The sequence below is a fragment of the Diabrotica undecimpunctata genome, chromosome 6 (genome assembly GCF_040954645.1).
Source record: "Diabrotica undecimpunctata isolate CICGRU chromosome 6, icDiaUnde3, whole genome shotgun sequence".
NCBI classification, from domain to species: domain Eukaryota; kingdom Metazoa; phylum Arthropoda; class Insecta; order Coleoptera; family Chrysomelidae; genus Diabrotica; species Diabrotica undecimpunctata.
In genome coordinates this window covers 122,306,100-122,325,239 of record NC_092808.1, presented here as the reverse complement: position 1 = coordinate 122,325,239, position 19,140 = coordinate 122,306,100, and the positions used below count along the sequence as shown (strand labels likewise).

Sequence of the window (19,140 nt, the reverse complement as noted above, 5' to 3'; positions counted from 1 at the left end):
TTATTTTGAATGTGGAGAATTTTAAATTCGTCATTAAAAGAATGATTATGATCTAGAAGGTGAAGTGCGTATGTAGAATCTGTTTTTCTATTATTGAAAGCCCTTTTATGTTCTGCTATTCGTTTATTAAAATTTCTACCTGTTTGACCAATGTAAGTTTTTGGGCAGTCCAGTGTTTCTTATGGGACACACCAGTTGACCATATATTGTGAGCCGGTGTTTCATATAGAATACACAGTTTAATGTATTTTACATTGGAGACGTGTATTAGTGGCCCGACGGATAACTCACGTGAATGGTTTTTTTGAAAAATATTAAAAAAATTAAATCAATCAATTAATTAAATCCTCTGGTCTCAGCTTGCGTAAAGGAAAGACTCTAAACTAAATAGGGGTCCATCAGTTCTCTACGCAAGACAGACTGGGCGGCGGAGTCCTCAAGACGCCTGTTTAAGACAAGTTCCTGTAGATTATCAGGTCAGGTACGAATAAGGCTTATCCAAATAAGTACCCGCGGATCAACTGAGGACATGACACAGGTTAGCAGCTGTGTTATTAGTGGCCCGTGGCTGAGCAATACAATTCCTGACAGGTGCGGTACCACAAAGTCGCAGGCGGCAATCAATTTGATTTAACCGGCTGTGATACTGCGAACACTTACCAACCCGCAGGCGTGGTGTTTTAATGCCAAAATACCCCTTAAAAATAAGATAGTAAATGAAAATTCATTAAAATAATAATTATCATTATTTATTTTTAAAAAATAACTAATAATATTTATTAAAGCACGTTAAACAAAACATTTTTATTGCATCCGGTGCACATTCTTTGTACTTAAGTTGCAAACTTGATTTTTCCATCAACCACAATTTCCATACTTTTTGTACGATTCCAAACATCCTTCTTTGGTTTATTATGGTGGATCTCCAATCATTTTTTGAATTAATTTGTGTCCAGGCTTACGCGGATTTGGCGGTTGTGGTACATCAGTTGCGTACTTTTGCAACATAGAACGGATTACCGGCTCCCTACATTCATTAATTTTAAGGGACTTCTGCATTTTCAACTCATTATTGTTGTAAAGAAAAAGAGCACTTCCCCATATAATTTCAAATAATAATTTTCTGAACCACTTGGTACAGCGTCTCATTGCTGTACTATAGGGTGCCATTTGGTCGCTTAAATCGATGGAAGACTTTCCTGTGTTACAGTCAACTATACACTTGGGTCTGGCGATGTTACTTTCAGAGCGTGTAGTCTTTTCTATAGTCTGTAATGCAGAATCCTTTGTAGTAAGTAGAGAAACAATTCTCTTATCAATTCGTGAATCCGTGAATGGACTCCGGACATTATATCAAATTCAGGACAAATATTCCATGTGGCAGAAGATTGAGAAGCCTTGGAAATGAAGATGGCCAACGTCGGATAATTCTGAAATAACACGTAAAGAAGAAGAAGAAGGTCCTTTACGAATTTTATCTTTGCTCTCAAACAAATAACTGAGAAATTAATTGATAATAAAAATGGTGCATGATCTTTCTAAAGTTTATATTTTTAAATAATAGCTTCTTTTGTAAAACTGCATGTATTTAACTAATTATGAATCAACAAACTTATTTTAGTATTTGAAAAGCTACAATATATGTACTATTACATCAAAGAAAAACCATTTTAATACACTAGTATTGGGAAATCTTTCTAAGAGCAGTTTCTTTATTGGTAGAACTTTCTCCTTTGGGTTTGTCCGCTTTAACCACAAGATCGTCTCTTTACCGCCAAAGAAAATCTAACAAAGAAAATCAAGTTTTATTGGAAGACAATTCATCAAAGTAATCCTTTCAGTTCTAGAAACTTTCCGAGGGATTATTTAAATGCTGACATATTTCCCATTTTCCACTTTATATACCAAGATAAACAGATCGGATGTGAGATATTTGTCATTGTTACACGTAGAAATCGTAAATGTTACTTATAACACCTATGTAAATAGTGCTTTTTTGACAAGATACTAATTTTTTTGTTTTACATTCACTCTACTATTTACATAAATAAATGAATTAAAACGAAAAGTATTTTGAAAGTGTCTTAAATATTTTACACACTTAAAGTAAGGTAAACTGGTCCATAGTGGAACGTTTTTTTTCAAAAGTGCATAGCACCTTGATCAAGCGTTTGTAAATTATAGTAAGAGTACCTATGCATAGGTATGGATGTAAGGATGTAAACTAATAATAATTTCATGTAATCCTTTATTTATAATAAATGTTATTCAACAAGTCCCACTATGGACCACTCGTCCCACTATGAGCCACTGTCCATTGTGGAAATCATAGTGGTCCATAGTGGGATTTTTAGTAAAAAAACTCTTTTACTCTATTTTAAATTGGAAAAAATTCACAGAGAACATAAACTAGCGAGCAGCCCTAGCTGTACTTCCACTAACGGCAGGAGGGGGCAGCTTTAGTAAAATATCTTTTGCTTCTACGGTATCTACATCTAGTTTGTCGGAGAAAACAAATTTGCCACCCACAATTCTCTTCATGAAAGAGATATTACATTATTATATTTTTTTGTCATGTATGTTACTATAACATAGTTATGACTTTGAATAGACAAATCTTGATTTTCTGATGTGAAGCTTTATAAATCGCTAGAATCGCTACAAATCTCTTTACTAACATCATTGTTCGAACTAATGTCGTCATCAAAAACTTCAGGATTAACTTTTTTAGCGTTCTGCTTTTTTTCTTCTGAAACTGTCTTAAACATAAGCAATATTTTCAGGATTATTTTATACTTTGTTAAAAATAACGATTATGATTAAACTTTTATTATTGTATAAAATAATTATTGTTAAACATTTTCTTTACATTAATAAATGCAAAAGACTGATATGTTTTCTACTCTCAACAAATTAATTGAATGCAAAAGAAAAGTACGAGTAGGGTAAACTGGTCCATAGTGGGACGCGGTTCATAGTGGGAATTTCACTCTCCTGGCTATTTTAGCATCGCCGTAAACTCAAGCTCAGAGCTATATTTCAGTGTGTATGATATCATAAAAGTGCCGCCTCTGAATCCCGTGTTAGTTTTTCAATTAGTACTATGCGTTTCGATATTTTGAAAATTTAGGTGAGTGATCAGCTGAAAATTTTTATTTCCATGTTCAGATTCTTCCAAATAATTCGCCAAAATATATCCTATTTAACTTGAATTTGGTATTTCAAATTTATTTCAAATGGCTCCACAACTTCTAAAAGATTTGAGAAAAATATAAAACGTAACAAATAGGTACATCCATTTTGCTTCTCAAAATATCACAAAAGTTCTCACGACTTAAAGATAGACACAAGATAAAAATAAGGTGTTGATGAAAATGTAACGAGACAACTTAGCACGATTTCTGACAGTTAATATACAAAAGAAAAATAATCTATAACATTGCTTGACTTTTTCACTCGTACCCATGCCGTCTCCACTTTTTTCTTGTAGTGGTGAAGTGTTGAAAACTCCCAAAGCAACATTTGCGAAAACTTTGAAATCTAATACCGAAATGGTTGAGTGGAATGACAACTTACTGGAGGCACATTAAAAAACAGACAGAGTCATGTCTATATCAAAAGAAGAAAAAGAAGAAGCATAGATTTGGCTCTGAAGTTTTCTTAAAAATGATGTCAAAGTTTACTTGCTTCCACGCCTGCCCATTTTCTCAGAATAAAAGGTATTAGAATGTTTGTACAACATTAACTAATAATGCCGATATATTCATTTATGAAATAATGAATGTCGTTCAAGTGTTAAAGGCAAAAATGTATGCCGTGACATCGCATTTTTATGAAAACTTACGCTGTAAAAGAAGCCATCGAACAGTCTTTGACAAAAATTAAAAGTTTTGACTTTAACACTAGACCACCATGCTGGAAATCTTTACAACAAATCTTTTAAGAACTATTTTTGGTTAATATTATGTGGCTTAATGCAATTGAATCGGAATGTACCAAACTTCAGCCTGAAAACTGTGGTTGGCAATTAGATGATTATTTAAAACCAGCCCAAACGCCATTGAAAGTGCAAGATATGTATCGAATGCAAGAATAAACATTTTAGTTCCGATAAATCAGATGTAGAATAAAAATCATTAATTGGAATCAGTGTTTAACAAATGTTATACGGTTTAGAGTAATAAAATTTTTGTACTGAATAAAATATCTTTTTAACGTCATTTTTTAATTATTAGTTAATTATAGTCTGGACAAAATTATATTAGGCAATTCTTGTTTCTTATTTATCATCAGCCGTTTTGAGTCCCCTGCTGGACATAGGCCTTCCGTAAATAACTACAATGCTTCAATCTTGAGCACCCTGAATCCAGTTGGGCTTGATACGCTTGATGTCGTCTAACCACCTTGTTGGAGGACGTCCTCTCCTCGATTACGATAAGCTTTGTGTCTAGGTCTCCATTCCAGGATTTTTCAGTCTTTCTTATATTGGATTTTAGAATATTATATTATAAATAAATATAAATATAAAAAATATAATTATAAATGAAAATGTGAATATATTCTCAAAATTAATCTATTAAAATGGTTTTCATTTTATTACGAAGCTTAGTTATTTAATTGACAAATACAAAACAAATCAGTTCTAATCAGTATTGATTAGTTTTGATTACTTTTGATCAGTTTTAATTAGTTTTAATCAGTTTTGATTAGTTTTGATCAGTTTTAATCAGTTTGGATCAGATTTAATGAATCCATTAAAACCTTCTGATAGATGTCGCAGTGTTGTATATTAAGTTCAAAAATATTTACTATTATTACTATAATACTATTTATTATGGTAATTTTGCTTAATATTGCTCATATAGTATCTGTAATTTTAATACAAATATCCCGTGTACTGTCAAAGAACATCATTGTTTTAGATGACATTTATCGTGGCTTCACGAAATTGTTAAACGCCCATAATTTAAGTAATCGTTTTCTTAAATTGTTTGCCAAATTTTATTAAATTTTCTTTCCGTACGAATATTTTACAAAGTATTAGAAAACTTAAAAAAAAATGAATAAAATCGGTAAAGTCTTTCTTAACATATTCGCCTAGTGTTATTTTGTTATTTTTCTGTCATAAAAAAGTAGTTTCATAATATTTTAGAATGTTTACGTTGTTTTTTATAAAAAACAAGGTGCGATAAATGCCGCCAAGTCCATATATGTCACAAAAGTTGTGCAACTGGACAAAGCGGTACATGCCGTTCTCGATTAGTAAATGCAACTAAATCTTTATTTCTGTAAAAAATAATAAAGAAATATCCTTATAACGAAAATATAATACAGAGATACGCTTATATTAAAAAATTCAGTTTTTGTGGTACAGTTCAAAACAGGGTACAATGCAAAGTGCTGGTTTATCAGCACACGTCTTATACAAGTATCTGGTTTCCTTGCGTTTTTTGTTTCGTAAACACCACTTGCACCTCACATGGTCAGTTTTTCGGGGGTCTGTAGGGTGTGGAATTATATCTGGAAAGTGTTGTTCATTGTTAGGGTTGACAACTATATTTGCTTCCATTCGAGGTCGTTTTCCACCCTGCAAAACGCTCCCTTATGCATCAGTTTTCTCCCATCATTCATATCTTCTGGAATGTTCAATAATTCTCTTACCAAACTTTCTCTGTATTTCAAAAGGGTCAGTTTTACATTTTTGTGCTTCTTCATTGCATAGTAGAAATTCCTCAGCCAGTAAATGAAACATCACTTTTTTGTACCACCTAATAGTTTTCCGTGGAGAAGAATAATAACTTACCATTTGATCGCTCCTATTTATTTCTGACATGTACTCATTGTACCTGGCAACTTCTTCAGGTTCTATTACTGTCTCTCCAAACCTGTTCTGTACATTTATAAGTTTTGGGTGATATTTGGTTGTTATGCAGAGTACTTCCCTTTTATCCTTCCACATTGAAATATAGATGCTACCGTCTCTTCGCCATTTGTGTTCTCCTTTCTTTAGATTGGTATTTACAAGAGCTTTTGGATTTTCTTTTCTGTTTCGTCTAAGAGTTCCTGTAGAATGAGTTTTTCTTTCCGAAAGGGATTTTGACAGCAAAATGCTGTTGTAGAAGTTATCAAGGAATAAATGATGGCCTTTATCCAAATAAGGTTCCATAAGTTGCAGTACTAACGACTCAAATTTAGATAATCCTTCTACATCTTTGGATTTTCCTTTATAAAGTTTTATATTCAATACGTATCCGCCTGCTGTATATAGCTCGTAGAACTTATTGCCATATTTCGCTTTTTTTCCTTTGATATACACCCGAAAACTCAGACGACCACGAAAGAGAAGCAATGATTCATCTATTCCTTTTGCAGGGTAATAAGCTTTTTAAAAATTGAGTAATAGTTTATCGAGCAGAGGATTGACTTTTTTCAGTGGATCAGTTCCTGTTGTTTTCTCTTTACAAGCACAGCTAAAACACCGCAGCATTTCTTCAAATCTTCTACCAGATAGAGAGTAATGAAAAACTGGTGCATAATAAAGTGTATTCATTGAAAACAACTTCCTTACAGAGGGGTATTTTATTTGACCCTGTAATATGCATATAGCTAAAAATGATTAAAGTTCCTCCATAGTAAATGGCCTAATGGATGCTTGTCTGCTGTATTTTTGCTTGGACATATTTACATTAGTCAATATTTCAATGTATTTGTTCATTGAATCAAGAATTAGCTGCATAATTTCTTGATCCCAAAATTTAAAAAAATAGTCTGTGGCTTTAGGAGTATCTGTGTCAATATTAAGATGAAGGCCACTTTGGGAATCGTCAAACAAAAAATCTGGAATATCTGCGGCAATATCATCCCACTCGTTATCAGTTCCAATAGCGCACACCTCTAGCAAATTTTGTATATCATTACCTGTTTCGTCATTTTCTGGCTCAACTCTGTCTTCGTGATTTTTGTTTGAAAACAGATTCTCGTTTGCCAACGAATCTTCATCACTACTGGGTTAATATGATGGATCTTGTAAGTCATCATCAGAGCTATAAGGTTCTGATTCAGAACTTTCAAATTCATCTGTGCTCACTTCATCCATAAGTCCAAGAAGCCTTGCTTCTTCTCTAGAATCCGTTTTCTGTAAAAACAAAAAATAGTATATTTACCGAAAATATAACCTCAACATTTTATTACTGCCTCTACTACTGATAAGCAGCATACAAATTACTAAATAACACAATTGTAATAAAACAATTCTTACTTTTATTATTCTTCAACAAATCTAGTCAAAATAAAGTGTGTAAGCCGCTTTGCGTTTTGGCCGTTCTCAACATTAGACGGGATATCGCGCTTTGTCGCAGAAAGTAGAGCGGCATATGCCGCTTTGTCCGCGAACGTGTTAAGTTATGGCGTGACCAAGAGAAATATGGATTCATTTGTCTAATTTCCACTTATAGGAAAAGAAACCTAAGAAATAAAAAAATCATATTTCGTTGTTTTTTCACAAATTTAAATACGTCATTAGAAAACTAAAAGTTTCATTTTAAAATCAATCTTTAAAATTGTAAGCAAAGTAATATTCGGAAAAATCAGCAGAAAACTGTAATATATTAAACTATTACGTAGGTAGCACTTTCAATCATATTTTTAAAAAAGGTATTAAAAAGCTAGATTTTCTTCTTAACTGATTACTATATTATAAATTCTACTTACTATATACAAGTAGAGAAAGATATCTTGCACAGTACTCAACAAAAATCTATTTTTTATTATTTCCCTAAACACACTTTAAAATATGTTTTACTAGTTCCTGTTGTTAACCTTGTTTTATGTATAATAATTCAATTGCAGTAGAATGTGCGAAAGCTAAAAGCTTTTTGTTGTTGAAATGCCTCTCAGCAGATTCATTTTTGGAACGTTTCACTATCATGCGCGCGAGAAAGCTAATTCCGCCGTCAGGTTTAGAAATATGCCCTCAAGTTACAGGTGAGATATATGAAATGTGGCAGAATTTAAAAAGCCGCTCTAAAATTAAATAAACACAGAAGTCACTACCCTTAATTGTAAACCTAAATAAAGAGTAGATAGTAGATATACAGTATGATGCACAATTATCGAATAAATAAATTTTTATGTCAGAAACATATGAATTTAAATTTTAAAATAAGTCAATTTTAATTTTTGAATGGCCATCAATTACTGTATATATATATATATATATATATATATATATATATATATATATACATATATATATATAAGGCTCTATAAGAGGTCATTTAAAAACAAACTCGTTAAGTCCAACGAAAATCTCCTAAATCTTTATACGAACGAAAACGATGTAATAATATTGTTTTCCGTCCTCTGGGCTATACAAAATGTGCAAAAGATTAAATCTTTTAGCAAAAGCTACTATTGCTTTATTGAATTGAATAGCCTAATATATGGACAAACTTCCCGTAATCGAATCGGTTTAAATTGAGTGTTATGACGTCATTTCAACATCCCTACTTAGTCAGACACTCGGGCTGATACCAATTTAAACTCGGAAAGTCCAACGAATGTCTTTTAAATATTTACCAGTGCAGGTGGTTAGCATACAGAAATGTCATCTACTTTGGTGGCCATGAACGCAAACGAAGCTGGGATATTCTTAAATCATTTTTGTTCGTGGCCAGCAAAGTAGATCGCACCTCTGTACGCTAACCACCGCAGTGGTAAAGATTTAGAAGGCAAGGAGTTTTTTAATACAAACTGAGGTCACGAGAGACCTTATTTAAAAGGTCTTCTAACCACCTTTTCAACGAGATAGATAGTGTTAATAATATAAATATTATCACTTTATCAACCAATGTCATTGCGCGATAACTTCTACTTCGCGTTTTTTGCAGCTGGCAACCGTAATATGCGACCATTTTTTCTCAGGCCGCCTTATAATGTATTAAAAAAATTAGCTTTAATTTGATGTAAAAGATATGCGTATACGTTAGAAGTAGCGAATTTTATTTAAAAAATAAATAAACGAAATAAAATTTTTGTTCAAAAATTAAATCAATTAAAACCACCATTAAATCAATTAAAACTATTTGCAGCTGATTTTTGACAAGCAACCTATTATCAATGTATGTAAAAATGTGAGTTTAAATAACTACGTTATAAACCTAGCGATCTTGCAGAGGGATTTTAGACTATAATATTATGCTTACTAAAAATTTAACGAATTTCGTGTCTGTTTAAAAATACAATAGTAATACTCTAAACATTTAACGAATTTCGTGTCTGTTTAAAAATATAATAGTAAGACTCTAAACACCACTATTACTTAAAAAATACATACACTGTGTTAATTTTATTTTTAGTGTATTTATTAAATTTTAAAATACACCTTCTGGTCCTTCGAAGCGGTTTTCAAAAGGTGTATTAGATAACCTACAAACCATTTTCTTAATATCATTCAAAATTACAAAAAGCGCTTGTTTTCAGAACCTTCACCCTTATACGACAATAACCATTACCACGAAGAATGTTTGCGGTGCAACAGTTGCGGTCTCAATTTGACCGGACCCAATCAGAAGCGTGCGCGTCGCTTCAAGAACCAAATCCTGTGTGACCTGCACTTCGCCGACGTAGCTCTCATGGAGTGCTCGGATTTTATGCAACAACTTCGTTCCTTTAAGCCACAATCGCTAGGGTGCGCTGTAGCTCGGAGAAAATCCTCTACCACGCTTATCTTTCCGCTTCCACCGCAAGCTTGCTCTGGTAAGTTTTAAGTTGCTCCTTAGATACCTATACATATTTTGCATGTTATGTTATTTAAATAATATTTTGGTTTATACTATTTTCTATTTTATTTGACATTTTACGCATAAGTTAATTAATAATTAATACATTAAATTTGAGCTGATGGAGCAGTTATTCCGTATTTAAAGATTTAAGTAGCCTGGTTTTACATAAAACTAATTTTAACAGACTTGGCTTTATTAATTGCTATTTTTCTTAACAATCTGTAAATATTGTTAAGATTGGTTTAAAGTTTGTTTGTTGCAATAGCTGAATTCTTATCTGTGTCAGCAGTATATATCATTGAATTGTATGTAATCTGCTGTGAATACTTAATATAAAATAAAGCCAAAAACACATGCTTATATAGCCGGTTTCCATTGGTTAAAAAGATCAATACACATCTTGAAATGTGGCAAGGTAGTTTCTATTCGCTCCGTGCGTGACTGACGCGACACCTACCGCCTTCATTTGACAGTTTTGGACCTACCAATTTTTAGGTTAAATATATGACATATGTTTGACATTGTTAACTACATGCGAAATTGACAATTATTAATAATTAACTTTTTAATTATATTTTTTTATTTTATGTACAAAATAAATGTAGTATTAAAAACTGGGTTTCTCAAAATTCGTCATAATATATCTTTTCAACCATAAACGGAAAAGAAAGGGAAAAATCTAGTACTGGCAAATTAAGTTTTTCACGTGAAAGAGCATATATTTAAAAACAGTAATAGTAAAAGTTATGATATAAAAGCTAAAGTCATCAGGCACTCTGCAGTTAGCTTGAAGCCTTATAAAATATCATTTAAGGTAAATTATTTAAATTTTTCCTATTTCAATTACATAAAAATGAAGTTATGTTATATTTACTTTTTCATATTAATAGCACGGATCCATCTTTTTCTTTTCTCTAATTTATATGTAATCTTTGGGAACCTCTAAGAACTACACTTACTATTTTTGCTATTATTAGCACAATTAAATACGCAATATGTATTTGCACACATTTTTGATAAAATCTATGCGTAAAAAGGTAGGTCCAATTGTGTCATATTTCGCCGCAACGCACGGTGGCATCGTTTCAAAGTACCCCTACCATGCTCACGCACGGAGCGAATATAGTGCCAATAGTTGAGGTCTATTCCTGGAATTTGGATTATAAAAGTGGAAAGGTGGAAGAATTTTTCAGATTTTTTGATATACATATAAGACCAACGTGCCAAACTTTATTAAACGCTTGTGTCATGTTTAAGAAAACTAAAGATCAATAATCAATAAACCAAACTGGTGATTGAGTTTACTTACTGTCATTTAAGAATTGAATCCATGCTTATGGTAGAAACCTTTTCCAATTTTTTAGACAAGATTGGCATCGAGCAAGTAAGAAAAATGGTTGACAACAGCTGACTCAAATTTAAATTCAAAGGAAGAAAATAATTTGGTAAACAGCTGATAGACAAAATATTACTCTTTTTACATTATCCAATATATTTCGACTATTTTCATAGGCATCATCAGGGAAAGTAAGTGAGGATGTTTGTCAAGATGTTGAATTTGAAAACAAGTATACTTAACAATAATAATTAGAAAATAAGAGTGAAGTACATATTTGAGTATAATCTAAACTAAAATATTGTTAAAATGTTATATAAATAAAAAATGTGAATTAATTATTTGACGAATTTATAAATCGAATAAGTAAGAATATATTTATTTACAATATACAATTTTTGTACCGTCCACCCAGCGACGTCAATGTAGATCATCTAAAATGTTTTGTAAACTTAATCTTTATGATTGTAAATTCATGATCCAAGGCAAATTGGATCAAGCATTCTTTTCTTTATTCCGTTCGCCGAGTCCATAATATTTACCCATAGTTTCCCGTAAGTTATTATCATTGACTGTTTCATTGACCTTTGCATTCCAGTCCATAACCTTGACAATATCTTTTTTTGAAATATTTCGAGATAGTCTCTTTCAGTATTTTATATATTTCCTCCACTTCTTCATCTTCAGCTTGAGCTGGAGGTATGTAGACTTGAAATATCTTGGTAGGTTTGTGTTAAAAATTATTTTAATTACGCTGTCAATTATCGGTAGATATTTGTAAACGGTGTGAGCTACTTTTTTTGACATTAGTATTTCTGCTCCTTTTTGTCCAGTCTTTTTGGTCTCGGATATAATTATCTTTTGATCAGAACTTTCAAACTTCTGGAGAACAAAAAATTCAACATATATTGGGCAAACCACTATCTCCATACAAGGATTGTTGCACGTAAACCTAGCATGCAAACTAACAAATTAAACACTATAGCCTTAGCTAAACATTTTCTAAACTTGCTAAATTGTCAAAACAATAAATACATAAACATAAACAATAAATCAAAACAAAAATCTAATACCGTCATTATGTTTTATTATTTTACTTCGGTTGGAGTACCAGAAACTGAATTCACTACGAATGTTGACCAAGATGAACGGCAATTGGAATGCAATTTTAGATTCCCTTGCCGAGTAACTTATCAAGAAGTTTTAGGAAGCACGGTGGTAAAAATTTGAATTCGGTTTCGCCAGGTAGAAATCGTTTGATTTCTTTTTGTTTTTAGATGGCGTAGTTACGACCGTATATAGTTATTTTGATAACTATTGTCTAGGACGGGAAAGATTTTTGTTTTGGTTCAGAGTAGTGGCTATACCGCTCTGAGGAGACCTAAAGAGGTCGAAATACGTATAAGCGGCTGTCGCTGCCCTGTATCAAAACAAAAATCTAATACCGTCATTATGTTTTATTACTTTACTTCGGTTGGAGTACCAGAAATGCAATTTTAGATTCCCTTGCTGAGTAATTTATCAAGCTGCTGCTTCGCAAGTTTTAGGAAGCACAGTGGTAAAAATTTGAATTCGGTTTCGCCAGGTAGAAATCGTTTGATTTCTCTTTTTGCTAAATTGTGTTGTTCGTAAATACACCATTGACAGATGGTTTTAAATACCATCCTGAACTAGTCGTTATTCAAGTGGCAGTTATGTGGCTCTGGGTAAAATATTACTTTTGCATTCCATCGCAAACTAGCAAACAGTGCAGACATAAATATGCATTGTATTATGTAGTGTTTATATAATTAAAGTGCTTAATGAAACTGGCAAATATCCAAAACATTTAAACAATAATTAATTACGTTGTATCCCTGTGTTAACTGCATTAGATTTCGTACTTCTATTACTCCTACAAATGATAATGCACTACCATCAGAAGATATATAAAAAAAAAACTAAATAAATGAAAGGAACGATTTAAGGAGAATCCCAATAATTAAGCTATGTAAAGCGCTGTTAAAGTATTGGAATTTAAGAAGCGTATCATAAAAATTTAACACAAATTTATAAACCTAAAAAGGCTGTTTTGATTTTAAAATATTTTTGGAAAGCGAAAAAGCCATTCTTGTTTTTTATATCATACTTTTAATGGATTTCACTTGTAATTTTATACAAATTGGGTCACGGAAAATTGCTTTTGCAAATCTCCTTATATTTCTTCTCATTTACCTAATTGAATTCATCTATCAAAACCGCTTCTTAACTCATTATTCATTCCCCTTGATTAAAATGTGAAATTCGGAACAAGGGAATAAGCTACACAATATATGTATGGGGACATCAGCATTTGTTTCAAAGGAAGATAATTGCCTACGGTCATCACAACAAACTACCATAATCGATATGTTATAAATATTGAAAACACTATCATGGATAAGGGTCAGCAATTTTGCAACAAAAATAGTCATAAATTCAAAATTGTTTCGTTTATAGTATATAATATAGAACTTTGACGAGGCAACGCGGCATTAGATAGTTAACAAAGTGTTTAATTTTTTTCCTGCATTTTACCCGATTATCGCACGGTCAAGCGAAAATTAAATACAGAATAAGTGAATAAGGTAAATTGTAAATAGCGTAGCAAAAATTTGAAGTTAATTTAGATATAAACAATACATTACAGTGATATAAAGCATTCTACCGACGAAAAAAGTGAAGTTACCAGTAATCAGGTAAACTCTATGGATAAACAATTAAAGACGAGTGGAACGCTGGCCGAATTACCAGCCGTGTTGCCAGATTTTAATAAAAGTTTTCATAATTTCTAGAGGTTAAAACGGGTGTGCCCATTTAACGTAACAAAATAGACAGCAACGATTATAGCACGAAAGATAAGATAAGGAAAAAAAGAGGTGATTCAGAAGACGAGAAATGTAGCAGAAGTAAAAAACATACATAGATCGCCTGTAACGGATAGGAAACTACTAATATACTGGATGCTAATAATAGAAATAAGAGAACTGCGAAAAGAGAAAAGACAATATAAAGCTGAAATGCAGGAACTCAGACAAGAAAATGAAAAGCTGAAACAGGAAAACAGAGAAACCAAACAAAACATGAAAGAATTGGAATATACGGTAGAGAGAATAGATTAGACACAGATGGATTAACAGAACAAAGACCAATATTTACTAACATGGAAGACAAAACGATAGGTATACGTATAAATTTATCACCATTAAAAATAAGTAAATCAGAGATAGAAGAAATAACCAAATCCCTAAAAAATGGAAAATCCCCTGATACTGGTGACATCCCTGCAGAATTAGGGAAAGCCGGCACAGACAAACTCCAGGAACAGTTAAGAAAACTCTTTCAAGACTGCTTGAATGGAGCCAAATTACCAAAAGAATGGAAATGATCTATCATGTCAACTATCCACAAAAAGAGCGCAGCAAGGATCAGTGTGAAAATTACAGAGGAATTGCGGTAAACAGCACAATAAGTAGGATGCATGGGAAACTTATTAAGTACAAATAGAAAATGACTATAGAGATTACGAAGCAGAGGAACAAGTTGGTTTTAAAGCTGGGCGATCCACAGTAGACTACTTGTACTCTATTATGCAAGTTATTGAGAAAAAAACGGCCGTCAATAAAGAAGTTTACCTGGTGTACATGAACTTACAAAAAGCATATGACAGTGTACCCCTCAGTAAACTATGGTCAATCCTACAGCAAACCAATATTAAGCATGGTCTTATCAAAGCAGTCCACAGTCTGTATAATGGAACGACTGCAAAAATTAAAACTGGATCAAGGAAATCTGAGGGATTTAAGGTCACGAAAGGACTAAAGCAGGGTTGCTGTATTTCGCCTACCCTTTTCAAAATTTATCTGGAACAAGCACTCAAGCTGCGAAAAAGAAACAGTAATGGCATCGGAATCCCTCTCAACGACGAGACTACACTGTACACCTTATGTTTCGCTGATGACCAAATACTGATTGCTCAGGATCATGACGAATTGAGTTACATGACTCGGAATCTAATAGAAGAATATAACAAATGGGGTCCCGAAGTCAACATTAAGAAAACTAAAACCATGTGTATTGTAGGGACAAAGTAGTCCATTATATTAGACGATGGGGTAGAAATTAGATACAGTGATGAATACAAGTACCTGGGTATGAAGATAACTTAAGATGGAACACTCGATGCTGCTATAAAAGACAGAAACATACAGGGTAGAAAAGCCATATCCATGATGAACGGCATTCTGTGGGACCAAACAATATCTAAAGCAAACAAACAACTCATATACAACACCATACTTAAAAATGTAATCACATGGCAGTAAAGTTTGGCCAATGAAACAAAAAAACAGAGAAACTGTTACTAGCAACAGTAGTGGACTTCTGGACAAGAGCAGCAGGCAAATCAAGAAGAGATCGGATACCAAATAAGAGAATACGAGAAATGATGGGAGTCAAGCATACAATAGTTGATGACATAAAAACAAAACAGTTAATATGGTACGGCCATGTACAGAGAATGCCAGATGACAGGATTCCGAAACAGGTTTTGACGTGGACACCACAAGGAAGAAGAAAAAGTGAAAGGCCGAGAAGAAACTGGAGAGAGGGAATTAAAAAAGAACTAGAGCAAAGAGAAATCCCTCCAGGCTTATGGTTAAATAGAGTAGAATGGCGGTTAGGAGTCGGAAGGCGTCGGAGAACGCTGTGAACCGATAGTAGTAGTAGTAGAGAATGGATTAGAACAAAAGACTATTACGCGGACCAGACATAGATACACAAGACCAAAATATAACAAAAGAAAATGTACAAGATTTCTTAAGCAATACTTTAAAAAATTTCTAGCTTATAAAAGCAACGGACAAAGAAACAGTAATAAAAGACAAAAGTAAAGTTCTTCGACTAGAGAAACCACAAAAGTATTGATGATGACGGGGAGGCCTGCACCTCTAACTAAGACACGACTGTCTTGTTTGGCCTATAGAACGACTCTCTTCTACTGACTGAAAACGGCGGGTTGTTCACGAATTGTTTTGGCAAGTTAAGGCAACGCGTGGGTGTTTAATTACCCAAGCGATATGCACTAATTTTTCTGTGCTTCTTTGTCAACAACATTGTATGAAAGCACAGTCTTTTGTTTGCAACATTGTCTTAACAACCGTTTATTATTTCATATTGTCTTCGTCTTTATAAGCGGAATCTTGGCTAACTATACGAGTAGAATCAAAACTAACAGAAACTGTTAAAATTTTAATAATGTATATTATATGCAGTTGCGAAACTGCAATAATAAATAAATTGAATTTATGTTCATGTGTGAAAAAAATAATCTTCAACTACTTAAATAATAACAACAAATATACTTATGTTTTACGGAATTACGATCGTAATCATATTAATCCATTTAGTCGCTCCCACTGTTTGTTTTGTTGTAAAAGTGGAAAATTATGGATTTTACCGGACACACGGACGAAGTTCAGTTAGATGTTGTAGAGTATATTAACATTTATGTTTATTATCAGAGCCAGAATCTGTTATTGGATAATGTGTTTTTATTAGGTCCCTTATGAATTACTGACAACCCTTCAAATTATATTGGATCCGATGTTTCGAAATTGCGTTTACATAATTTTATAGTATTTATTTTTGGTCTATAATCACAACTATTTACTATAAGAGAATCGAAATTTTAAAGCATAATTTAAACAGTCTATAATTGTTTTAAAAAGTATAACTTAAATAGAAATGGAAAAATATTAGAAAATTTTGAAATAAAAAAATGGAATCCATAACACACGCCGACATTATTTTTGGTGTTTTGAATTTGATAAGTGAAGCGATCATTTCCATAAGGTTGTAAGTGCCAATATGCCTCATTCGATTTTTTTACCGGAGATGTGTTGGAAGTGCTATGTTCCATTACCTAAAATTTATTTCATGACGGCGTGAAAAGTCTGTTAAACGTAGAATGGCGCATCAGTTACTAAAATATTTTTGTTTGGACGTATGTGGTTGGATTTAAACATAAGTATTTCGAACAGATATGGACGAAACTAGAGCAAAATGGTCCAAAAAGGAAAGAAGAGTTCTTAATAGCTGGAAAAAAAGTAAAAGCAAGAAAATGAGAAACTCTGGCGAAGAATATTTTCTTTAGCCGCTAAATAGACCGTTACAAAGAAAATGCCTCCATCTGATGTAAGTATGGTGTAAAGTATTTCCTTTGGTTTAAATTTATCCAAATACTGCAAACTTGTTTTAGGTAAAATGCAAGTACCCACTAGCATGTAGATCAATAAGACTGTAATACCTGGTTGAGTTGTACAATAATTTCTATGAAATGGCTGATTATAGTAAGCAGCAAAGGTACCAGCAACTGTTTATTTATCCTCAATTAATCAAAAGGAGACGTGACAGTCAGTAACAATTGGGAGAAAAAATTTTAATGGCAAAATGGGTATATCGGAAAACGAGGAGGGGCTCGATTTAATATTTCCAAGCCTCTACACTGACAAGAATATAGAGCATATCGAAAGTTTTCCAAATATTGAGAGCCACTATGCAAGGGCGAAAACCCCGGATAGGCTCTTCTTGTCACTGGATTTAAACGTGGCTAGGATGTATCATGCATTTTTAGAGAAATATTGTGCGGGTTATAAGCCACCTAACAAACCACCAGTGACTAGACAAAGGTATAACGGAATTTGTATATCAAAATTTAACTTATCTTTTGCAAAGCCTAAAGTAGATGCAGGCTCTCCACATGTGATGGTTTGGCTGTTCAAATAAAATCAAGAGATAAAGCTTAAATTGATGTACAAGTAATTGCTATGTTCTTTAATTCGATATACAGAAGCAAATGTACATTCCCCAATTAACCCACTGCAAAATGTACTATTCACAACAGCTTGCAGTGTGTAATTTAGGAATTGACGATTCCATCATTCACAGAAAAGGGATTTATATGTTTATGGACTAAGAACTTTGGGGGAAGGGGCGCCTTGGAAATAAGGTCCTGTTTATATAATTACCTATTATTTTATGGTCGGATAACTGTGGGGGTCAAAATAAAAATCAGTTCATGATCGCCATGTATTTGACCTTACCAGCAAATGTTTTTGAGAAAATTATTCATAAATTTTCTGTGAAAGTTGTTAACTTTCATTGTTGAATGTTGTTGATTCTTTTATGATTTTAAAACCCTTGCCAGCGATAAATTGTGCAAAAAAAAGTTGGGAATTTCAACAGCTACGCAGCTTCGTCGTCTTCGTCTTCTTCAGCCTTAAGTAATCCAACTTTAGACATAGGCCTCCCCCAAATCAATCCAGTGTCTTCTATTTTACGTCATTTGCTTCCAGTTTTGTCCTCCGATCTTCTTAATATCATCAGCCCATCTCATCTGTGGTCTTCCTCTGCTTCTCTTTCCTAACCATGGCCTCCACTGTTGTATTTCGTGGTTTCATCTCTTATCCTTCAGTCGGGCATTGTCCTGCAAAGCTCTATTCTAATTTGGTAGCATGTTCTCCTGCGTCTTTTACTTTCGTTTTGCTTCTAATCCATTTGTTTGTTTTTTTGTCTATAGGTCTTACCCCGAGCATTGATCTTTCCATCGCTCTTTGTGCTTTTACTATTTTATCCATATTAGACTTGGTGAGTGTCCACGTCTGTGAACCATACGTGAGTATAGAGAGGATACACTGATCGTAAATTCTGGTTATCAAATACTGTTCTATTTTAGTGCTTTTCAAGATCCAACTCAGTTTTCCAAATCCTGCCCAGGCTAACCTTATTTTTCTGGTAATTAGATGTATTCACTTACTGTTTCTAAACTTCGTCGTACAAGAGAAAAATTTGGTACGATGATAGCGGCTAAAGAATATAGTGAGCTCGCTGGATGGATTCAATGTACTTAAATCGGAAGTTACATTGGAAGCGTTATTTCTGGGAGAACGGTTTATTTTTTTTTTAAAGTTCTAATGAATAATTTTGTTTAAAATAATCTCAGCT

At 33.0% G+C, this 19,140-nt stretch overlaps 2 protein-coding genes across 3 annotated transcripts in view; one reads left to right on the top strand and one right to left on the bottom strand.

Moving 5' to 3' along the window:
• The window catches only part of rsh (Rap GTPase activating protein radish), a 294,962-nt gene that overhangs the window by 114,237 nt on the left and 161,585 nt on the right, over nt 1-19,140 (top strand). For both annotated transcript variants that reach the window (XM_072535263.1, XM_072535262.1), the window contains exon 2: nt 9,481-9,756. In XM_072535263.1, the coding sequence (XP_072391364.1) occupies nt 9,633-9,756 (124 nt within the window). In that variant the 5' untranslated portion in view covers nt 9,481-9,632. The remainder of the gene's footprint in view (nt 1-9,480; nt 9,757-19,140) is intronic.
• LOC140444592 (uncharacterized) lies at nt 913-6,166 on the bottom strand. Its single transcript, XM_072536354.1, has 2 exons — nt 5,804-6,166; nt 913-1,269 (listed from the first exon to the last, which is right to left on the bottom strand). Exons 1-2 carry the CDS (start codon nt 6,164-6,166, stop codon nt 913-915), a joined length of 720 nt encoding a protein of 239 aa, XP_072392455.1.